Genomic DNA, 16,339 nt, shown 5'->3' with positions numbered 1-16,339 from the left:
TCTTCCCTGTGATCACTGTTTCTTCCCAAGCCCTTTTGAAAAAGAGGAGGTCTCATTCCCACTGTACACTCTGCTGTGGGAACATCTCCCCAGTCTGCTTGTGTTGCTTTTGGCTAAGTAAACTTGACTCTATTAGCTATAATCTGTGTGTGTTCATGCAGGTATGGAGAAGAGCTGCTGGGAAAGGAGCATTTATTTAATTGTTAGGATACAAAACTCTCTAGAGATGAGGCAACAACCGATAGTATGTATGCAGTAGTTAAATCTGATATGCTTTCTCAGCAATCTAATTTATCAATTTCTTTTATTATAGTAGTTAAATATGCTTTTTAGGTCTAGGCATTCACAGATACTAGAGGATGACAAATAGAGTTTCATTGCACCAAGATTGTATCAGGTTTTTTTTCTGTGCTGTAGGAGCTGAATTGCTGAAGGGCTTCTCTGTTCATCTCTACCTTGGTTTTTTACTTTCTTTTTTTCTTTGCTCGGTTACTCAGTTCTGGTAATTTCTGGAATCTTATGTAATAGCAAAAATAGTTAAGAACACTTTCATGGCTCCTGGGATGTTCTCTGGTAACATCTATGTGCTATAGAAAAAAAAAGTTGTTAAATGACTATTACCAGCTGCACACTTAATTTCCAGAGCTGTTGATGTTTCCATATGAGCATGTCTTAGATCAGCTAAGGCTGATATAGAGAGTGTACTGGGTTCAAAACTCACTGGAAAAGCACACTTTGATATTTGATACCTGGCTTCCTGTCACAAGAAAGGTGTGGATTTTTAGGGGTTTTTGAGACATAATTTCAGTTCTTGACAGATGACTTCATTGCATTTTTATATTGTACGTTAGGTCATGCAAGGTTTCATAACACAGTAATAACTGATGCAGCACTGGATCATGGCAGCCTTTTTAAATGGATTAAAAGAATATTTCTTATTCCATATACATTATGTGCTTTTTAAATGTAATTCTCTTTAATAAAGGTTCCCTTGAATCAATTCTGCAAAATCACTAATTTCAATTTTCCAAGCACCAAGTAATTCCCCAAAAAAAAAAAAAGGTAAAACACTTCTTAGAATAGGTCCTGAGTGTAAACTAACCTGTCTCCAAGTGTCATCTCTTGAGGCAGACTTGCTTAGTACCTGAGGGATTTGCATAAATGCATTGTCTTTTTTTAATTACCTAGAGCCAAAAAAAAAAAAATCTTAGTAAATATTGGCTTAACTCACAGGGCATTTGCTCAGGGATTTAACTTAAAGGTGACCTACAAGGCTTTCTTTCCCAGCTAATAAATACACCTTAAAGTATCTACCATTTTTTTTCTCTTAAAACACAAGGTATTAAGTGCCAATTTTTCTTTCTTTATTTATCTATCTTTTTTTTTTTTAGGAAGGGTGTGCTGCGAGCTTCGTTCCCCTTTGAAATATGAAAAATGTGACTAGCTAAATATATTTTTCCAATATAAAGTTCATTCCCAACTGTTCAAAGCAGTAAGCGTAGCTGTGTTAATGCTGCATTTGTTGGATACTTGGGATGCCTGATGTATTCTTCAGAACCTTCCCCACATACGTGTAGAATGTGGAAAATGGACTGTCTGGGGGGAATGTAGGAATGCTGAAAGAGTGTGCGGCGATGCAGAAGGAAGGCTAAAGCCCGTTTGGAATTAAATATGGGAGCAGCTGTCAAGGAGAAGAAGGGCTTCTTCAAATACATCAGTAGCAAAAGGAAGGCTAGGGAAAATGTGGGTCTGCTGCTGAGTAGGATGGGTTCCCTGGTGATGAAGGGTCCAGAGAAGGCAGAGTTGCTGAATGCCTTCTTTGCTGCTAGAGCCAGCCCGCAGCAATCCCAAACCCTGAAGACAAGAGGGGAAGTCTAGAGAAAGGAGGGAAAGGAGGAATCAAGGAGGATTGGGTTAGAGATCATTTAGGCAGACTTGACACCCATGGATTCACATCCCTAATGGGATGTATCCATGAGTGCAGTGGGAGCACTCATTATTTAGTGGCTATTACTAAGCCACTCACCATCATCTTTTAAAGATCATAGAGAGCAGGAGAGGTGTCTGAGGACTGGAAGAAAGCCAYTGTCACTCCAGTCTTCAGAAGAGGGCAAGAAGGAGGACCCACTAAACAAGCCAGCACCACCTCCATCCTGGAAAAGAGATGTAACAACTTACCCTAGATGTCATCTCTAAGCATGTGGAGGACAGGATGATGATAAGAGTAGTCAGCATAGATTCACCATGGGGAAATCAYGCTTAACCAATCTGATAGCCTTCTCTGGTGGAAAGATCGTCTAAGTAGATGAGGGGAGAGCGGTGAATGTTGACTACCTTGACTTCAGCAGGATTTTTGACATTGTCTCCCATAACATCATCATAGTCAAGCTCAGGAAGTGTGGGTTGGATGAGAGGACAGTGACATGGATTGAGAACAGGTGGAATGGCAGCTCAAAGAGTTGTGATCGGTGATGTTGAGTCTAATTAGAGGTCTGTAGCTAGCAATTTTCTTCAATACTGCTCAACTTCATCATCAGTGACCTGGATGAAGAGAGAGTGCACCCTTAGCAAGCATGCTGATGATACAAAACTAGGAGGGGTGGCTGATGCTCCAGAGGGCTGCGCTGCCATCCAGAGGGACCTGGACAGGCAGAAGAGATGGGCAGAGGGAAATCTCCAGAAGTTCAACAAAGGCAAGTGCTGAGTCTTGCACCTAGGAGGAAATGACTCCATGAACCAGATCAGACTTGGGCTTGACCTGCTGGGAAACAGCTCTGCAGGGAAGATGCTGGCAGATTTGGTGGACAAGTTGATTAGGAGCCAACGATGTGCCTGTGTGGCCAAGAACGCCAGTGGTGTCCTGGGGCGCATCAAGAAGAGCGTCTGCTATGGGTCAAGGGAGCCCGTCTGCTCAGTCCCGGTGAGGCCCCCCGTGGAGTGCTGAGAGGGGATCTTMTCAATGTGTACAAATATCTTAAAGGAGGATGTCAAGAAGTTGGGGCYAGCAACAGTGCTGGCCAGCAACAGGACAAGAGGGAACAGCCACAAACTGAAGCACAGGAAGYTCCACCTGAATTTGAGGAAGATTTTAAGCGTGAGGGTGACAAAGCCCTAGAATATGTTGTCTGCAGAGATTGTGGAGTCTCCTTCTCTGGAGATATTGAAAACCCACCTGCACACAGTCCTGTGCAACATGCTCTAGGATAGTTAGACAAGATGATGACCACAGCTCCTGTCCAACCTCAACCCTTCCATGATTCATTCCGTATTTTTTTTCCCAMGGATTCGTTATTTCTGACTTCAGTCATTTAGGGCTGAAACTTTACAAAAGTCCAGTAAGAGGTACGTGGGACTTTGAAGCGGCAGTAATATGGTAGATATGTTCAATTTGGATGAATCCAAGTTTAATTTGTAATCGTACCTTTGTATAAACACTGCAACTTCTGCAAGAGAAGAGGAGGACTGAGATTCTAGTTACTAGCGTCGATCTTTTCATTTGATACTTAGATATATGGGCATATACACTTTGTGCTACAATGCATTGCTAGTGTTTCAATTCTGCTTTGAAATAACTCAAATTTTTAAAATTTGAGTGTTTAAAATTTCTGTATATGACAAATATCATAGTAAAGGAATATTTGTGCAGGCCATATATATGGTCTGTAACATTATGGTTTTTTAAGTTGTTCTGATTGACTTTTTGGAACTGATTTTTTTTTGACTTTTTGGTGCTTGCAGTTTTTGAATTAAAAATTGGCCTCAGAGAAATCCATAAATATTAATTTACTTTAAGGAGACAATGATTCCACCTGCATCATTTAAAATGTCTAGGTTTTCAGTGTTCTTATAGTCTCTGAAAGAGAATTGCAGAGCTATAGATGGTGAAAGATTACTTTGTTCCTATTGAATATTTATGCTAGTTTAGGACTGAATGAGAGGGGGACTAGGCATGTGTGATATAATGATCTCAATATTGAACTGTGTTGACTGTCTGCACTGTGTTCATGCTGTCATTGACAAGTGTAATACAACTGAGAGATGCATCTTGCATGTCTCTGGTAAAAGTGCCATTGTTGTCCTTTTCAAAAATGAAGTTTTTTATAGCCTACAGCCTCATCCAAGGAAGTATTGAATAGAGATGTTCTACAAGAGAGCCACTTTGGAAATAACTGTGAATGGTTTTTGTTGCACTGTTATACACATCATACATAGAAAAATGCAGAAGTCAAAGTCCTCACATAAAGATCTACCAGGAATGCCCTCATAAGCAGCCTTTRCTCCATTTCTGTTACGCATCCTTTCTAGTGGCTTGGGATCTTTGGGAGTTGTAAGGGTAACACATTTTCTTCCTGTAGTGCCAGTGGACTAGATTTTGCATTAATCTTGGTTACTGTTGGGCAGTAGGATATATTTGTTTCTACTTTTAGGCATATCATCTACCTATCAAACAACAACAAGGCTCTATCTGCTGATCCTTGCAAAACAGATTCAATATAAAGCTATACACCAACACTATGCCTATCTTTATTAATTCTCTTTTAGAGTGGCAGTTTTCATGCTGTATGTATTTATGCAATAAGTAGAAAGGTTGATGCAACTGTCAAGTAAAATCCAATCTAACTGCATTTCGGGGAGGCGTGGGGGTGGAAAGCAGGGAGGAGTTTGAGCAGTTTTAAAAGGGCTTTGAGTTTTCCATTCATGGTCTCTGTTCCTCATTTTGCGCTGTAGGGTAGAGAGAGGCAATAAACCCTTATGGGACCTATCCTGATGATAGTTTACTTTGGGTTAAGTGTTTTTATAAAATTTTCTGTCTCTCATTTTAATCAAATTCTTCAAATTGTTTTGAACAAGCTATTTTTAATTTCTTCTGGGATAATTTTGGGATTATTTGTCCCTGCTGGAGCAGGAGGATTGGACTAGATGATCTCTAGAGGTTCCTTACAACCTTAACCATTCTATGATTCTGTGATATTTTTGCTTTTATGTCCCGAATCTGAAGAGAATCAGAAAACTTCTTGTCTAAGAAAATATGTTCAAAATACCTTACGCAATTTCCGTAGATCTTACCCTAAATCTTCTTTCATGACCACTTTTTTTTCTGTTTTTTACATAGGAATTTATGTGCTGATGGAGATGGAAAAAGATGAAAGAAAGGCTGATTTCCTGGAGAAAGGTGAAGAAGACAATTTTTTATTGGAACTTTATTACCTTGGAACCATGTTCTGAGTGCTCCTCCTAGACGTCTTTCATAAATGTTCTTTATATCAACAGAGCGATATGATTGAAATTTTTTTCATCAAACAATATTTGCTGGAAGAAACCTGCTTTGAAATTTTCAGTTTGTGAAAAAAAAAGCTATAGACTTCTACATGGTATTTATTAATTCTGCATCTCAGTTGAGCTAAAGCAATCTAGTCTTTGAAGTGAATAGAAACAGAGCCCTCTTGGATACTCTTATTGAACATGACTCATGGAGAAGAGCTTGGCTCTGAGATGCACCAGGATTCTGTTGTTCTAACTTACCTAGAGGGATTACTAATGCATCAAGCAGCAGGAGGCTCAGGTACTGCCGTCGACAAAAAGTCCACTGGGCATAGTGGAGAGGATCCAAACTTTAAGCTCTCTGGAAATATATTTCCCAGCTGTCAAAGTAATGGTCAAGTTCTTAACACAAATACATATCAGGGATCTGGCATGCTGCATCTCAAAAAAGCCAGACTGTTGCAGTCTTCTGAAGACTGGAACGCAGCGAAGAGAAGGCGGTTGTCTGATTCCATTGTGGATTTAAATGGGAAGAAGGAAGCTTTATTAGCTGGCATGGTTGAAAATGTGCCTAAAGGCAAACAGGATAGCACATTACTTGCCTCTTTGCTTCAATCATTCAGCTCTAGGCTGCAGAGCGTTGCTCTGTCACAACAGATTAGGCAGAGTCTTAAGGAGCAAGGGTATTCCCTTAGCCATGATTCGTTACAAGTGGAGAAGGACCTAAGGTGCTATGGAGTTGCATCCAGTCACCTGAAGACTCTACTGAAGAAGAGCAAAGCGAAAGACCAGAAGCTGGACAGCAGCCTACCCGATATAACCAAGAACCTGCCCAAAGAGAGGTTTATAGAATCTCCCCATGCAGTGCAGAGCAGCCCTAAAGTGGTCAGTGAGCCACTGTCGTGTGCTGCAAGATTACAAGCTGTTGCAAGCATGGTGGAGAAACGATCCAGTCCTGCAGCTTCACCCAAGCCCAGCGTGGCGTGCAGCCAGCTAGCTTTGCTGCTCTCCAGTGAAGCTCATTTGCAGCAGTACTCCAGGGAACATGCTTTAAAAGCACAAAACGCAAATCAAATAGCAAGTGAGAGACTCGCAGCTATGGCCAGGTTACAAGAAAGTGCCAAGAAAGACGTTGGCCAGTTTGGTGTATCGAAAGGAGTGACAAGCCATCTCAATGGTCAAACAAGATCATCAACCAAAACGGTGTCTAGCAAAAGCAATATGCCACCATTTCAGAGCTCAGCAGGAATCATGCCCTCGCCTCCCAAAGCGGTGGGATACAAAAGTACTTTGGAAAGAAGTAACTTGAAAACCTCTCCCAGCAACAGCTTGCTCTTGCATCTCCTGAAAAGCCAGAACACCACCAAACAAGCCAGAGGGCACGAACCCACTGAGAGAGCCAGCATTTTTGAGGACAGCAGCACGCCAACAACTGTTGATGAGTATTCAGACAACAATCCTAGTTTYACAGAAGATGACAGCAGTGACGATGAAAGCTCCCATTCTAACTGTCTTCCTATAGACTTATCCTTTAAGCAGAGGACAGACAAACCGGATGCGGGTCCATCTGCATCTCTGGATAACCTGACTCAATCCTTGCTTCATAACTGGGATCCAAAAATTCCTTGTCCAGAGAACAAGGAAGACAAAGACACTCCGAAGGCTTCTAAGTTGAATCCCCATCAGAAAGTAACCCTGCTTCAGTTGTTACTTGGACATAAGAGCGAGGAAAAGGTGGACAAATGTAATGACCCTCAGGGACCACACAGTGCAGCTGATGTGGCAAAATTCACTGTACAGACTGGTAAAAGGACTCCTGTTACTGACAGTCCCAGTGCGAACCGCGTGACTCCATTAAGCACTCCACCTCTGCTGGCTTCCACAAAAGCAGACTCTCCCATCAATCTCTCGCATCAGTCGTTTCTAGCCATGAAGCGCAGCTCGCCACCCTACGCCTGCAGCCTCCCGCCAGAGAGGCTGGCGAATCCCGCCTCTAAGCATTTGATAGACCTCTCCAAAAGCAAAGAAATTCAGGGGGCTAAGCTGAGCAGAAACGAGAGCCCCCAGAACGCCTCGGCTTTCAGCGCCAGCAAGCTGCTGCAGAACCTTGCGCAGTGCGGCATGCAGACGGCCATGGCCAGCGAGGAGCAAAGAAGCAGCAAGCAGCTGCTCGCTGGGAGCACGGAGAAACCCGTGGGCCTCATTGACAGRCTGAACAGCCCGCTGCTTCCCAATAAATTGAGCACGCAGGAAGAAAACAGCAAAATATTCGGCTGTCAGCCTGCACCCCCTGAACAAGGGCTCCCCGGTTCAGAAATAGAAAATCTCCTTGAAAGGCGCACTGTCCTTCAGCTGCTTCTGGGCACTCCGAATAAAGGAAAGAGCGAAAAGAAAGAGAAGATGCTTTTAAAAGACGGAAGTTCTCAAGAACCGGTGGATAAGGCTCTGAGTGAACAAATATTGACAGTGAAAATAAAAAGTGAACCTCCTGAAGAATCAAATGTTCCTTACAACTCGAATGCACAGCAAATACAAGAGTGCAAAGGTAACAAATTTCAAGGATTTGTTCATTCGCTGCAGAGAAGCACGGCTGCCTCTCCAGCATCTCCAGACTTGAAATCTGAGCCTCTTTCACCTCAAGATTTCTCTTTTTCCAAAAACGGCCTGCTAAGTAGATTGCTGAGACAGAACCAGGATAGTTACCCCGCGGAGGAGCTGGACAGAAGTCACCGAAACAGCGAGCTGACGCATCTCGAATCAAAGAGTCTTTGCACCGTACCGAAGAAGAGGAAGCTTCATGCGGAGCCTTCGGAAAGTCCATTAAAAAAGATGAAAAGTAATGTGTCTGATGCTGCTGGCAACCACGTTTCTGCTGCAGAAGCGCTCTATGGGCCTTTGCTTAACCAGCAAGAGCTGAAATTCAACAGAAGTGATACTGAATTTAAGTATGCTGTAGGTCACGGTTCAAGTAGCGAAAGTGAAAATAGGAGCTGGTCTAGAGATAGTAAAGGCTTTAATGTGTTGAAACAGCTGCTTCTGTCAGAAAACTGTGAGAGAGATGTGTCACAACATAGGAATAACATACTGACTGAGGGCAAGAAAAAAGGCAGCAAAAGCAATGCAACGGTTAATAAACCTGAGTTCAGCATTTCTGCCGTGAACTCGCTGATGGGAAGTCCTGTGCAGCAGAGCAATTGTGTAGATCACAGAACATTTCAGTATCCGGTAGCAGTAAAAAGTCCTGCCAGTTCCCCCTTCCCTGAGCATTTGGGGAGTACCGTGTCTAGACCTGAATCTGAGCAGTTCGGTTTGTGTCCCGTGCCCAGTGAAAAAGGACCCATCAGATGGGTCATCACAGGCGTGGACAAGAACGATTACGAGAAAGAATCTCCGAGACTGACCAAAACCAACCCAATATTGTATTACATGTTACAGAAAGGTGGCAACTCTGTCAGTAGCCAAGAAGCACATGACAAGGACATTTGGAATGAGCCTTCGTTTACTGATAGCACAGCCCGCGTTACAATCAAAGAGGAGCTAACRTCTGATGCGGAGCTAAAAAGCCCTTTCAACAGCTTGCGAAGCCCTTACAACAGCCATATGGGGCATAAGGCCTCTCATCAGCATGGTGTGAATGGAGAAGTGCATGGACTTTTGGAAAAAGTGCTAACAATCAAAAAAGAGCCAGAATAAAATACAACCTCCCAATGAGTTTACAATCAGTGGTTTTGAATCTTTGTTTTAAAAAAAAAAAAGAAAGAAAGAAAAAGAAAAAAAATGAGTATGAACTTGAATACTGTATAAATTGAGCATGATTTGAGAAGAGCATGGTCTAATTGAAACGTTTTCATTTGATAAACTTCTTATTTTTCTGGTGATGTTATTTAAAACACATGTAGATAAAAATTGCTTTATAATAGATTGTCACAAGGAAACTAGAAAGGTTGTAATTTGTACGAAACATTTCTGTATGCATCTGATTAAGTTATGAGCACTCTTGGATCAGAGTCTTACTTGGATCTGCAAGTCCTTGGCATAACATAAAGTATCAGTGTACAGCCTAGGTGGTGGTAATGCTGCGTTTCCTCCCTCCTCTGTAAAATAATCCTTTTTTTTTTTTTTTTTTGGGAAGCCTAAGCATAGAGACAGTGTACTTTTTTTGAATATTTAATATGTTTTGTGAAATTTTAAGAATAACTTTTAAGAAATGGAGCAGTCCGTCCAAGGTATTAGCTCATCATATTAGCAAACCTGTGTCAGTGTTAATAACTGAAGTGCACTGAAATGTAATTTTTAGTGCTTCCAAATTTTTATTGTTATTTTTAAATCCTGTTTGTGGTCCTTCCAGAATAGTGGTGTAACATCTACTTTTTTTCTTCCTCCTCCCTTTGAGAAATGCCCTCCTCACGATCCTTAGCTGGAGTTATAAGTTCTTAGTTATGAGTAAAATTTTTCCTAGATTTTTCTATTAACAGTAGATTTTCATGTACTCTGCAAGTACTGCATGAGTCTTCTGTTGGCGCATTCCTGTCCTTTCCCAGCTTACAAGGGGAACGTCAGAATATCTCTTGGAGCACTGAAAAAGCCTGTCATTGATTTAGTGAGGAAAACAGTGGACAGTTGTGAATGGGATAACGCGAGTTGTTTGCTTAGGACCACCTTGCTTCCTTTACCAAAGAGCATCAGCTGCACTGAAGCGCCACATCTGACTTCCACTTGACTACAGACTTGGGTTTCACTGAAAAACGAGTTGGCTTCTCTCTACAACAAGGGGAAAGAATCCATTTTCTGCCAATATTTATTACTTTAATGCACTATCCTCTAGTAGCAGAAAAAAACTGCTTTTAGAATAATTTTTCTTTGAGGATAAAATTGTAGTTTTTTCATGTTCTGTAATGGGTAGTGGGATATGTCTCAGAAATGCCCCTGTGCCCTTTTCCTTGATCCCCACCTGCGCTGTGATTTGTAACATCTGGCAGTATCAGCCGAGTTGGAAGTAACTGAATATTCCAATGAAAGCTGAGGCACCGTGAAAGAACTGCTGAGTGGGGAGAGCCTCGGAGCTCCGCTTTCCCCGGAGCCTGGGTTAGCTCCACACGGAGGCAGCCCGCAGTTCTCCCGGGGCAGGCAGAAAACAGAATCAAGCTCCTCTAAATTATATGCGTTATTAGTAACTGTAAGTTTTGCTGCATTTTGATTTACCCACGACACAGAGGTTCTGTGCCGTGTCAGACTGAACCAATAATTGCCACTGTTACCAGAAAGCAGTTCAGCATTTGGCCCGTGCAAATGCATCTCTCTCTCTCTTTTTTTTTTTTTTTGTTTTAATTTTGATTATTTTCACTGCTGAGTACTGATGGTGCGCCAGAACTTTTCCCAAGCTGCTGTCTCAACTACACACAGCAGGATTTTTCCTCCCTTCTCGTCCCCTGCTCCCAGTCCGGAATCAGTTTGCGGCCTTTCTAGTGCTGTCCCTCCAAAAGGGCCTTATCCCGGGTGCCAGCTGGCAAATGTACCACTATTCTGCTTTCTCCCCGCGGGGGGATACCTTCTTTTAGGGAACACAAACATTTGGCAGTATCTAATATAAAACATTCCCCTAGGTTTATATGAGAAGTAACAGCAATTTAAAGATATATTTTTATGTTATTTGGGTGAAGCGTAATATATTGATGGGCTGTACAAAGAAGATTTCTATTTTAAAACCTTCACACAAATTTAATGTCATTTTAAATGTCATTGTCGGAAGTATAATATAAAAATAAAATTTTGTTTGTCTTTAATATTTGCATTTATAAGTGGCCCAATGACAATTCAAATGTGTCATAGAATAATCATGAACGAGATAAAGTATATTTTAGATTGACAGTGGAAATGAATTCTTTTTATATGAGTCAAACCAACATAAATATTAAAAAGATGGTATTTGTTCCATCCATTAAATGTCTCTTAAAAGTCTTAATTGATTATTTTTCTTGAAACAACATGTATATAGTTAGGAAATATATGCAATATAGAATAATAGATGGTCCCCAGACTAAATACATGGATATACATTTACTTGAAGGTCTCCACAGAAAAAGCAGCATGAAATGGTGTGAGATAAGGCGTTTGGAAAACTTTTCAGCAAAAGAAAATTCAATTGAAAAGCAGGAAATGTTGTCTAACTAACCTAACAGAAAGTACTGCCGGAGTCCCAGGAGTGTGCTTACCTATGTATTTATTCTGTGGTAGTCTATTGTTATAATATATACTTTTGAACATTTAGTTTTTAAAGCTTTATAAACCATTTAAGTTAAAATGTTAATTGCCAAACAGTTTTATTGGTTAACGGTTTAGCTTTCCTCATAGGTGATGTTAATTAAAAAAAAAAAAAAAAGGGTATTGCCATTCTCACGGACGTCAGTAAAGTGTTAACAAAAATATATACAGAAATTTAATCCCTCGACATGCTGTTCACAGAAGAAGCTCGATTCCTGTTGAAGACCTGGCAGTCTCAAGCAGTGTGTAACATGACAGAGTGAGGCCCTTGAGAGGCAGACTTGCCGATCTGATGCCCTTCAGTCGGACGCTGAGGGTGACAACTCTCCTCTGTGCCAAATGCTCCAGTATCACTCAAGATACTCCTCCCTAAGAAAGAGAGTGCTCTCTAAGTCAGCCCTATCCACAGTTTTAAACCTGAGGGGTTTCATCTTTATTATTTTTTATTACTGTTATTTTGTAGCCCAGGTAAGCAGGAGGAGGTCACCTTCATTTTCCTTGGGAAGTTGTCCTTCTCAGTTGTCCCGTGGGAAAAGGGAAGCGTAGGAGCAGCTGGATGTGCTGCACCAGCAGAAGGACCGCCACACTGACCCGAGGAACCCAGAGATCCTCCACTCCCACTGCCCCWGTAGGGCTAGTGACAAACCCAGGTCATCAGGGCAGGGCGCTGCCCTCTCCTTGATTCCATAGACATTTACTCCCAGGAGCTAACGCATTGCAGCTGTCCCCAGGATGCCTCCTCGGGGGTGCGAGAGAGAAGGCAGAGATAAGGCAGCCTCCAATGGGAGGCTGAGGTTTCAGTCTGGCCCTTTGACTGCAGGCTTGAGCAGAAACCGTGCGCTGTGTGACTTGCCAAGTAGGGCCCTGTGGGCGGGAGGCGTGGGGCGCCCTGGGGCTCTTGTGCAACATCACAGTCACCGCASAGGGAGAGGAGGAGATGAGGGAGAGGAGGAGACCTCCCTCCTGCCCAGGGAGCAGTGGAAAACTGCCTTGAGGAGGTGCCTACACCATCGCTGAAGATGCCATTGCCGCCCCTTGGGCCTTTTGGCCGAGCCGGCCTTAACCTCCCTAGCAGAGCAGCAGCAGCAGCAGCGGCAGCCATGTCGTGAGGCGCCCTGTGCCTCCTTCCAGGTCATAGCCAGGCGGATGTTCAGGCTGCCTCTGCCACCTCTTGGTGTAGCGCCCAAGGGAAACAGGTTTGAGGGTTCACTTGTAATTGTCACACAGGTGTATTTTTTATTTGCCCCAGAGTATACGGAGCTGAGGTAGACAGGGCAATTTCTAGTATCTGTCCTGCCCAAAYTGAGAAAATAAGAGGGAAGTAATATATGACCACAGAATCAAAGCTGTTTTGCCAGAATCTTTTCTACTGATACTGTCCAACCCATCAGTGCAGTTGAGACGTCGATAAGCGTTACAGTTGAAAAGGGAATTCAGCCATAGCTTTTGCTTTTTTTAGCCATTTCTTCTTAGTAATGTTTTTAAATTCTTAATTTACAAACGTTTTTAAAAGAAAGAAATGAATGGTTTAAATTTTCCCTGTTAAATGTTGGTGAAAGTATTRCAGCTCTCATTGACGTCAGTGACATGATATTACCAGTTTGTTCTCTGCTACATCTTACAGAGGAGTAAGCTGGTAAGTATATATTATATATATTTATATATAATGTAAATATTATTGACTTGTTACACCTATAATATGTTGAAACTGGTTTTTAAAAGGTGATGTAAATAGTGGTTTCCTTAATGAAAAATACATATTTTGTATTGTTCTAATGCAAAGGAAAAAAACCTTTTAATCTTTTTTTGTTATGTATATTCCATGTATAAGTGTAAATATGATCACATAGGTTTAAAAACTTTTGCATGTATGTATACAGTTGCAAGTCTGGAAGAATGTATAGAAAAATACTTTTATTTAAAGTTGTGATTACCTGCTGCATGAAAAGTGCATGGGGGACCCTGTGCATCTGTGCGTTGGCAAAAATGTCTTAACAAGTCAGGTCAGTTCAAAACACAACAGTATTCCACTTCTGGACATGACTTCTGCTGTGGTATTTTAGCTTTGTGAAAGAATGTGCTTCAAATCAAAAGGGTCTGGGAAAAAAAACTCAAAACTACTTTTAAAACATGGAGAATCCATACAACTATAATCAGTCAAAGAAGTTCAGGATTCCACTTTGCATAATTGAAATATTGTATCAGGACTATTCCGTCATTGTAAAACAAAGGAATATTGATTTTCATTGCCATACATAAGAATTTGGGGATTTACAACAACCAAATTCGTTGTGATGTGTTTTCAGCAATTAATCTAACTGGTCTCTCTCTTTTTTTTTTTTTTTTAATTAGAAATTAATTTCCTCATGTGATGTCACAAAACTGTACATACTGCAGTGTGAAGTTTTTTTAAATCTTTCAGTGTTTACTTCCTGCAGAAGATTTGAATAAATGAGAAAAATGCATTGTCTTGATGGTTTTTAAATCTGCTTTATTTCATGTGTACTTTTTATTATTGGAGTGTTATTGGGCTCTGAGCGCTATTAATACAAATTTATGACAAAAATAAGGGATTTGCGGGCACTATATATATTTCAACAAGAATGAAAATGAAAAATGAGAGTCATAGAGCTGGATATGAAACAAGTTAAATCAGATTAGCACTTTTATTTTACAAGACACTTTATTATGTATAAGATAGCATTCACTTTATTTACTTGACATCATTAGTCATAAACTGGAAGTTTTTAGATAAGAATATTCCCACAAGACTTGTTTGGAACAAATGTTGAAGTGATTTCAGAATCTCTGTGCAGTATTATTTTTCAACAAAAAGGGCATGTTTTCCCATTAAAACAGGAGTTGGCCCATGTCACAGGGAGGACTTTTCAGTTGTGTTCCGTTGTGTTCTTAAGCAAAACATGTTGAAAAATGAACTCAGTTTCTCCATGAAGACTAGACAAAGATTGAACAGTGTGCTTGGTTTATATTTTGGTGCTCTTAAATTGGATTACAACATTAGTGCAATTTGTGTTTTACCAGAGAATTTGTGTTTGACAGATGCATAGGCAAAGTGTGTCTGGAGCTGTACAGCTGCAAGCAAATCACATGAAGATGTCATTCYTGGGTAATACTGCAGCTATTTTCATGAATTATCCCATGTTTTCTCTCTGATCGCTTCAGACAACAATAAATATGCGTTTGTGAGGTTCTTGCGAAGCTTCTGTAAAATACCAATTGGAATTTGTAACGTTAATTGGAAAGCAATAACTCCAGCTCTGTAGATTTCAGATAGATCGTCAGACTGCATGTAACCAAGCATTTTGACTGTTTCTGTAGCTGGTATGCTGAATTGAGTTGGCAAGTATCCGGCATGTGATTGAGAGACCAGCTGTCCATAGGATCACTTCGGATGTCTTGTCTTAAAGTGTGTGCCTTAAAATATAATGCTACCACTGATGCTCCGCCCCACTTTGGAGGGAAAAGCTCTTGCGTCCTCCTTATGCTCAGCCTCTTTTCTCTTTAAGGAGACCTGCCCCTGGTTTCAGGGGTGACTGGCGAAGGCAAAATACAGCCCTATAAAAATGCTGCGTGCCTGCAGAGGCAGTCTGGTTTTCTAATGATGCAGCTTGAAAATCACTTCAGAAATCCATGCTTCCCCACTGACATGGCTCCTTTAATTTTGCTTCTACCAACTAAGCAAAAGCAACAGTACATTTATTTATCAGGTGATGATGTCAAGGGCAGTTTATTGAAGCCATCTGAGTATCATCCAGTTTTTTGGTTTATTACTCAGCAAGAATTCAGGGATGTATKGTAACACCAAGGAAAACTTACTTTGTGTCTACCAGAAACATATAGGCCTCTGGAGGGAGCGTATGGTATGCGAGCAGTCTTTGGAGTGACGAGAATGTTGAAAGGGTGTTAATATTCCAAGAAACATTCACTCCAAGTGAATGTTAACAACTTTGCCTAGTGATTCGAGCTAAACTTGTTCAAAAGTGCCTCAAACTGGCAGTGAACTCTACAGGCAGACCTGTGGTGATGCCGAATTGGCTCGATCTCTGGTTATTTCCTTACAAAACAAGAGATATATCTGATGATGATACATGCCAAACCAAAACAGCCACTGGATAAAGAAAAGGTTTTGCTTCAAAGATTTTAAAGCACAGTAAAGAGTATATATGTAATACATATATATATGTGTGTGTGTGTGCATGTGTGTATTAGAGACATCTATATGTATAATAGAGCTATATAACTCTCAATTGCATTCATGAGACTTGGCAGCTTCATCTTATGATCTTCAGTGAAACTAACATTATGAGCATCAAAGGTGTGCGGGTCTGTGTATTGGGAAAAAAACCTTTATCAAATTTGTTGCAGTAGTAATAAAAATCACTGCTTGATATAATTCAAAAAATGGATCTCAACATATTAAGATAATTCAAAGAAAAAGATTATTTATTTTTTTGAGCTTTATACATCTTCTAGGAAAAAAAAAAAAAAAAAGTACTAATTTTGCAGCTGAAATGTAAACCAACTTTTCCTTTACACCTGCCCAGCACATTAGAGACCATGGGAATGTGTGTAGGGACCTGATACGGCCTTTGGGCAGTGGCTGAGACATGCAGGTAATAGCTAATGGTAATMCTGCTATTTCCTTTTGATTGTCAGAGTGACTCAGAGGGAGCAGGACAAACGCGGCACGTCAAAATCTTTGCTGTCGGTGCATTTGAGTGCCACCAATGAAAGCGCATATGCTGACGTGAGCTCACAGCAGCCCACTTCCATTTGGCTGTTTAAGGACTGCTTG

General features: G+C 41.0%; 1 protein-coding gene across 2 annotated transcripts in view; it reads left to right on the top strand.

Moving 5' to 3' along the window:
• Positions 1 to 10,578, top strand: part of NRIP1 (nuclear receptor interacting protein 1) — a 70,798-nt gene extending 60,220 nt beyond the window's left edge. For both annotated transcript variants that reach the window (XM_026051639.1, XM_026051638.1), the window contains exon 4: positions 5,114 to 10,578. In XM_026051639.1, the coding sequence (XP_025907424.1) occupies positions 5,464 to 8,955 (3,492 nt within the window). In that variant the 5' untranslated portion in view covers positions 5,114 to 5,463 and the 3' untranslated portion in view covers positions 8,956 to 10,578. The remainder of the gene's footprint in view (positions 1 to 5,113) is intronic.
• The last annotated feature ends 5,761 nt before the right edge of the window (positions 10,579 to 16,339 follow it).

Source organism: Nothoprocta perdicaria, unplaced genomic scaffold, assembly GCF_003342845.1.
Source record: "Nothoprocta perdicaria isolate Ctin4 unplaced genomic scaffold, notPer1 scaffold_78, whole genome shotgun sequence".
NCBI classification, from domain to species: Eukaryota; Metazoa; Chordata; class Aves; order Tinamiformes; family Tinamidae; genus Nothoprocta; species Nothoprocta perdicaria.
The sequence above is the reverse complement of the archived record's forward strand: the minus strand, read 5'-3'. Positions and strand labels throughout refer to the sequence as shown.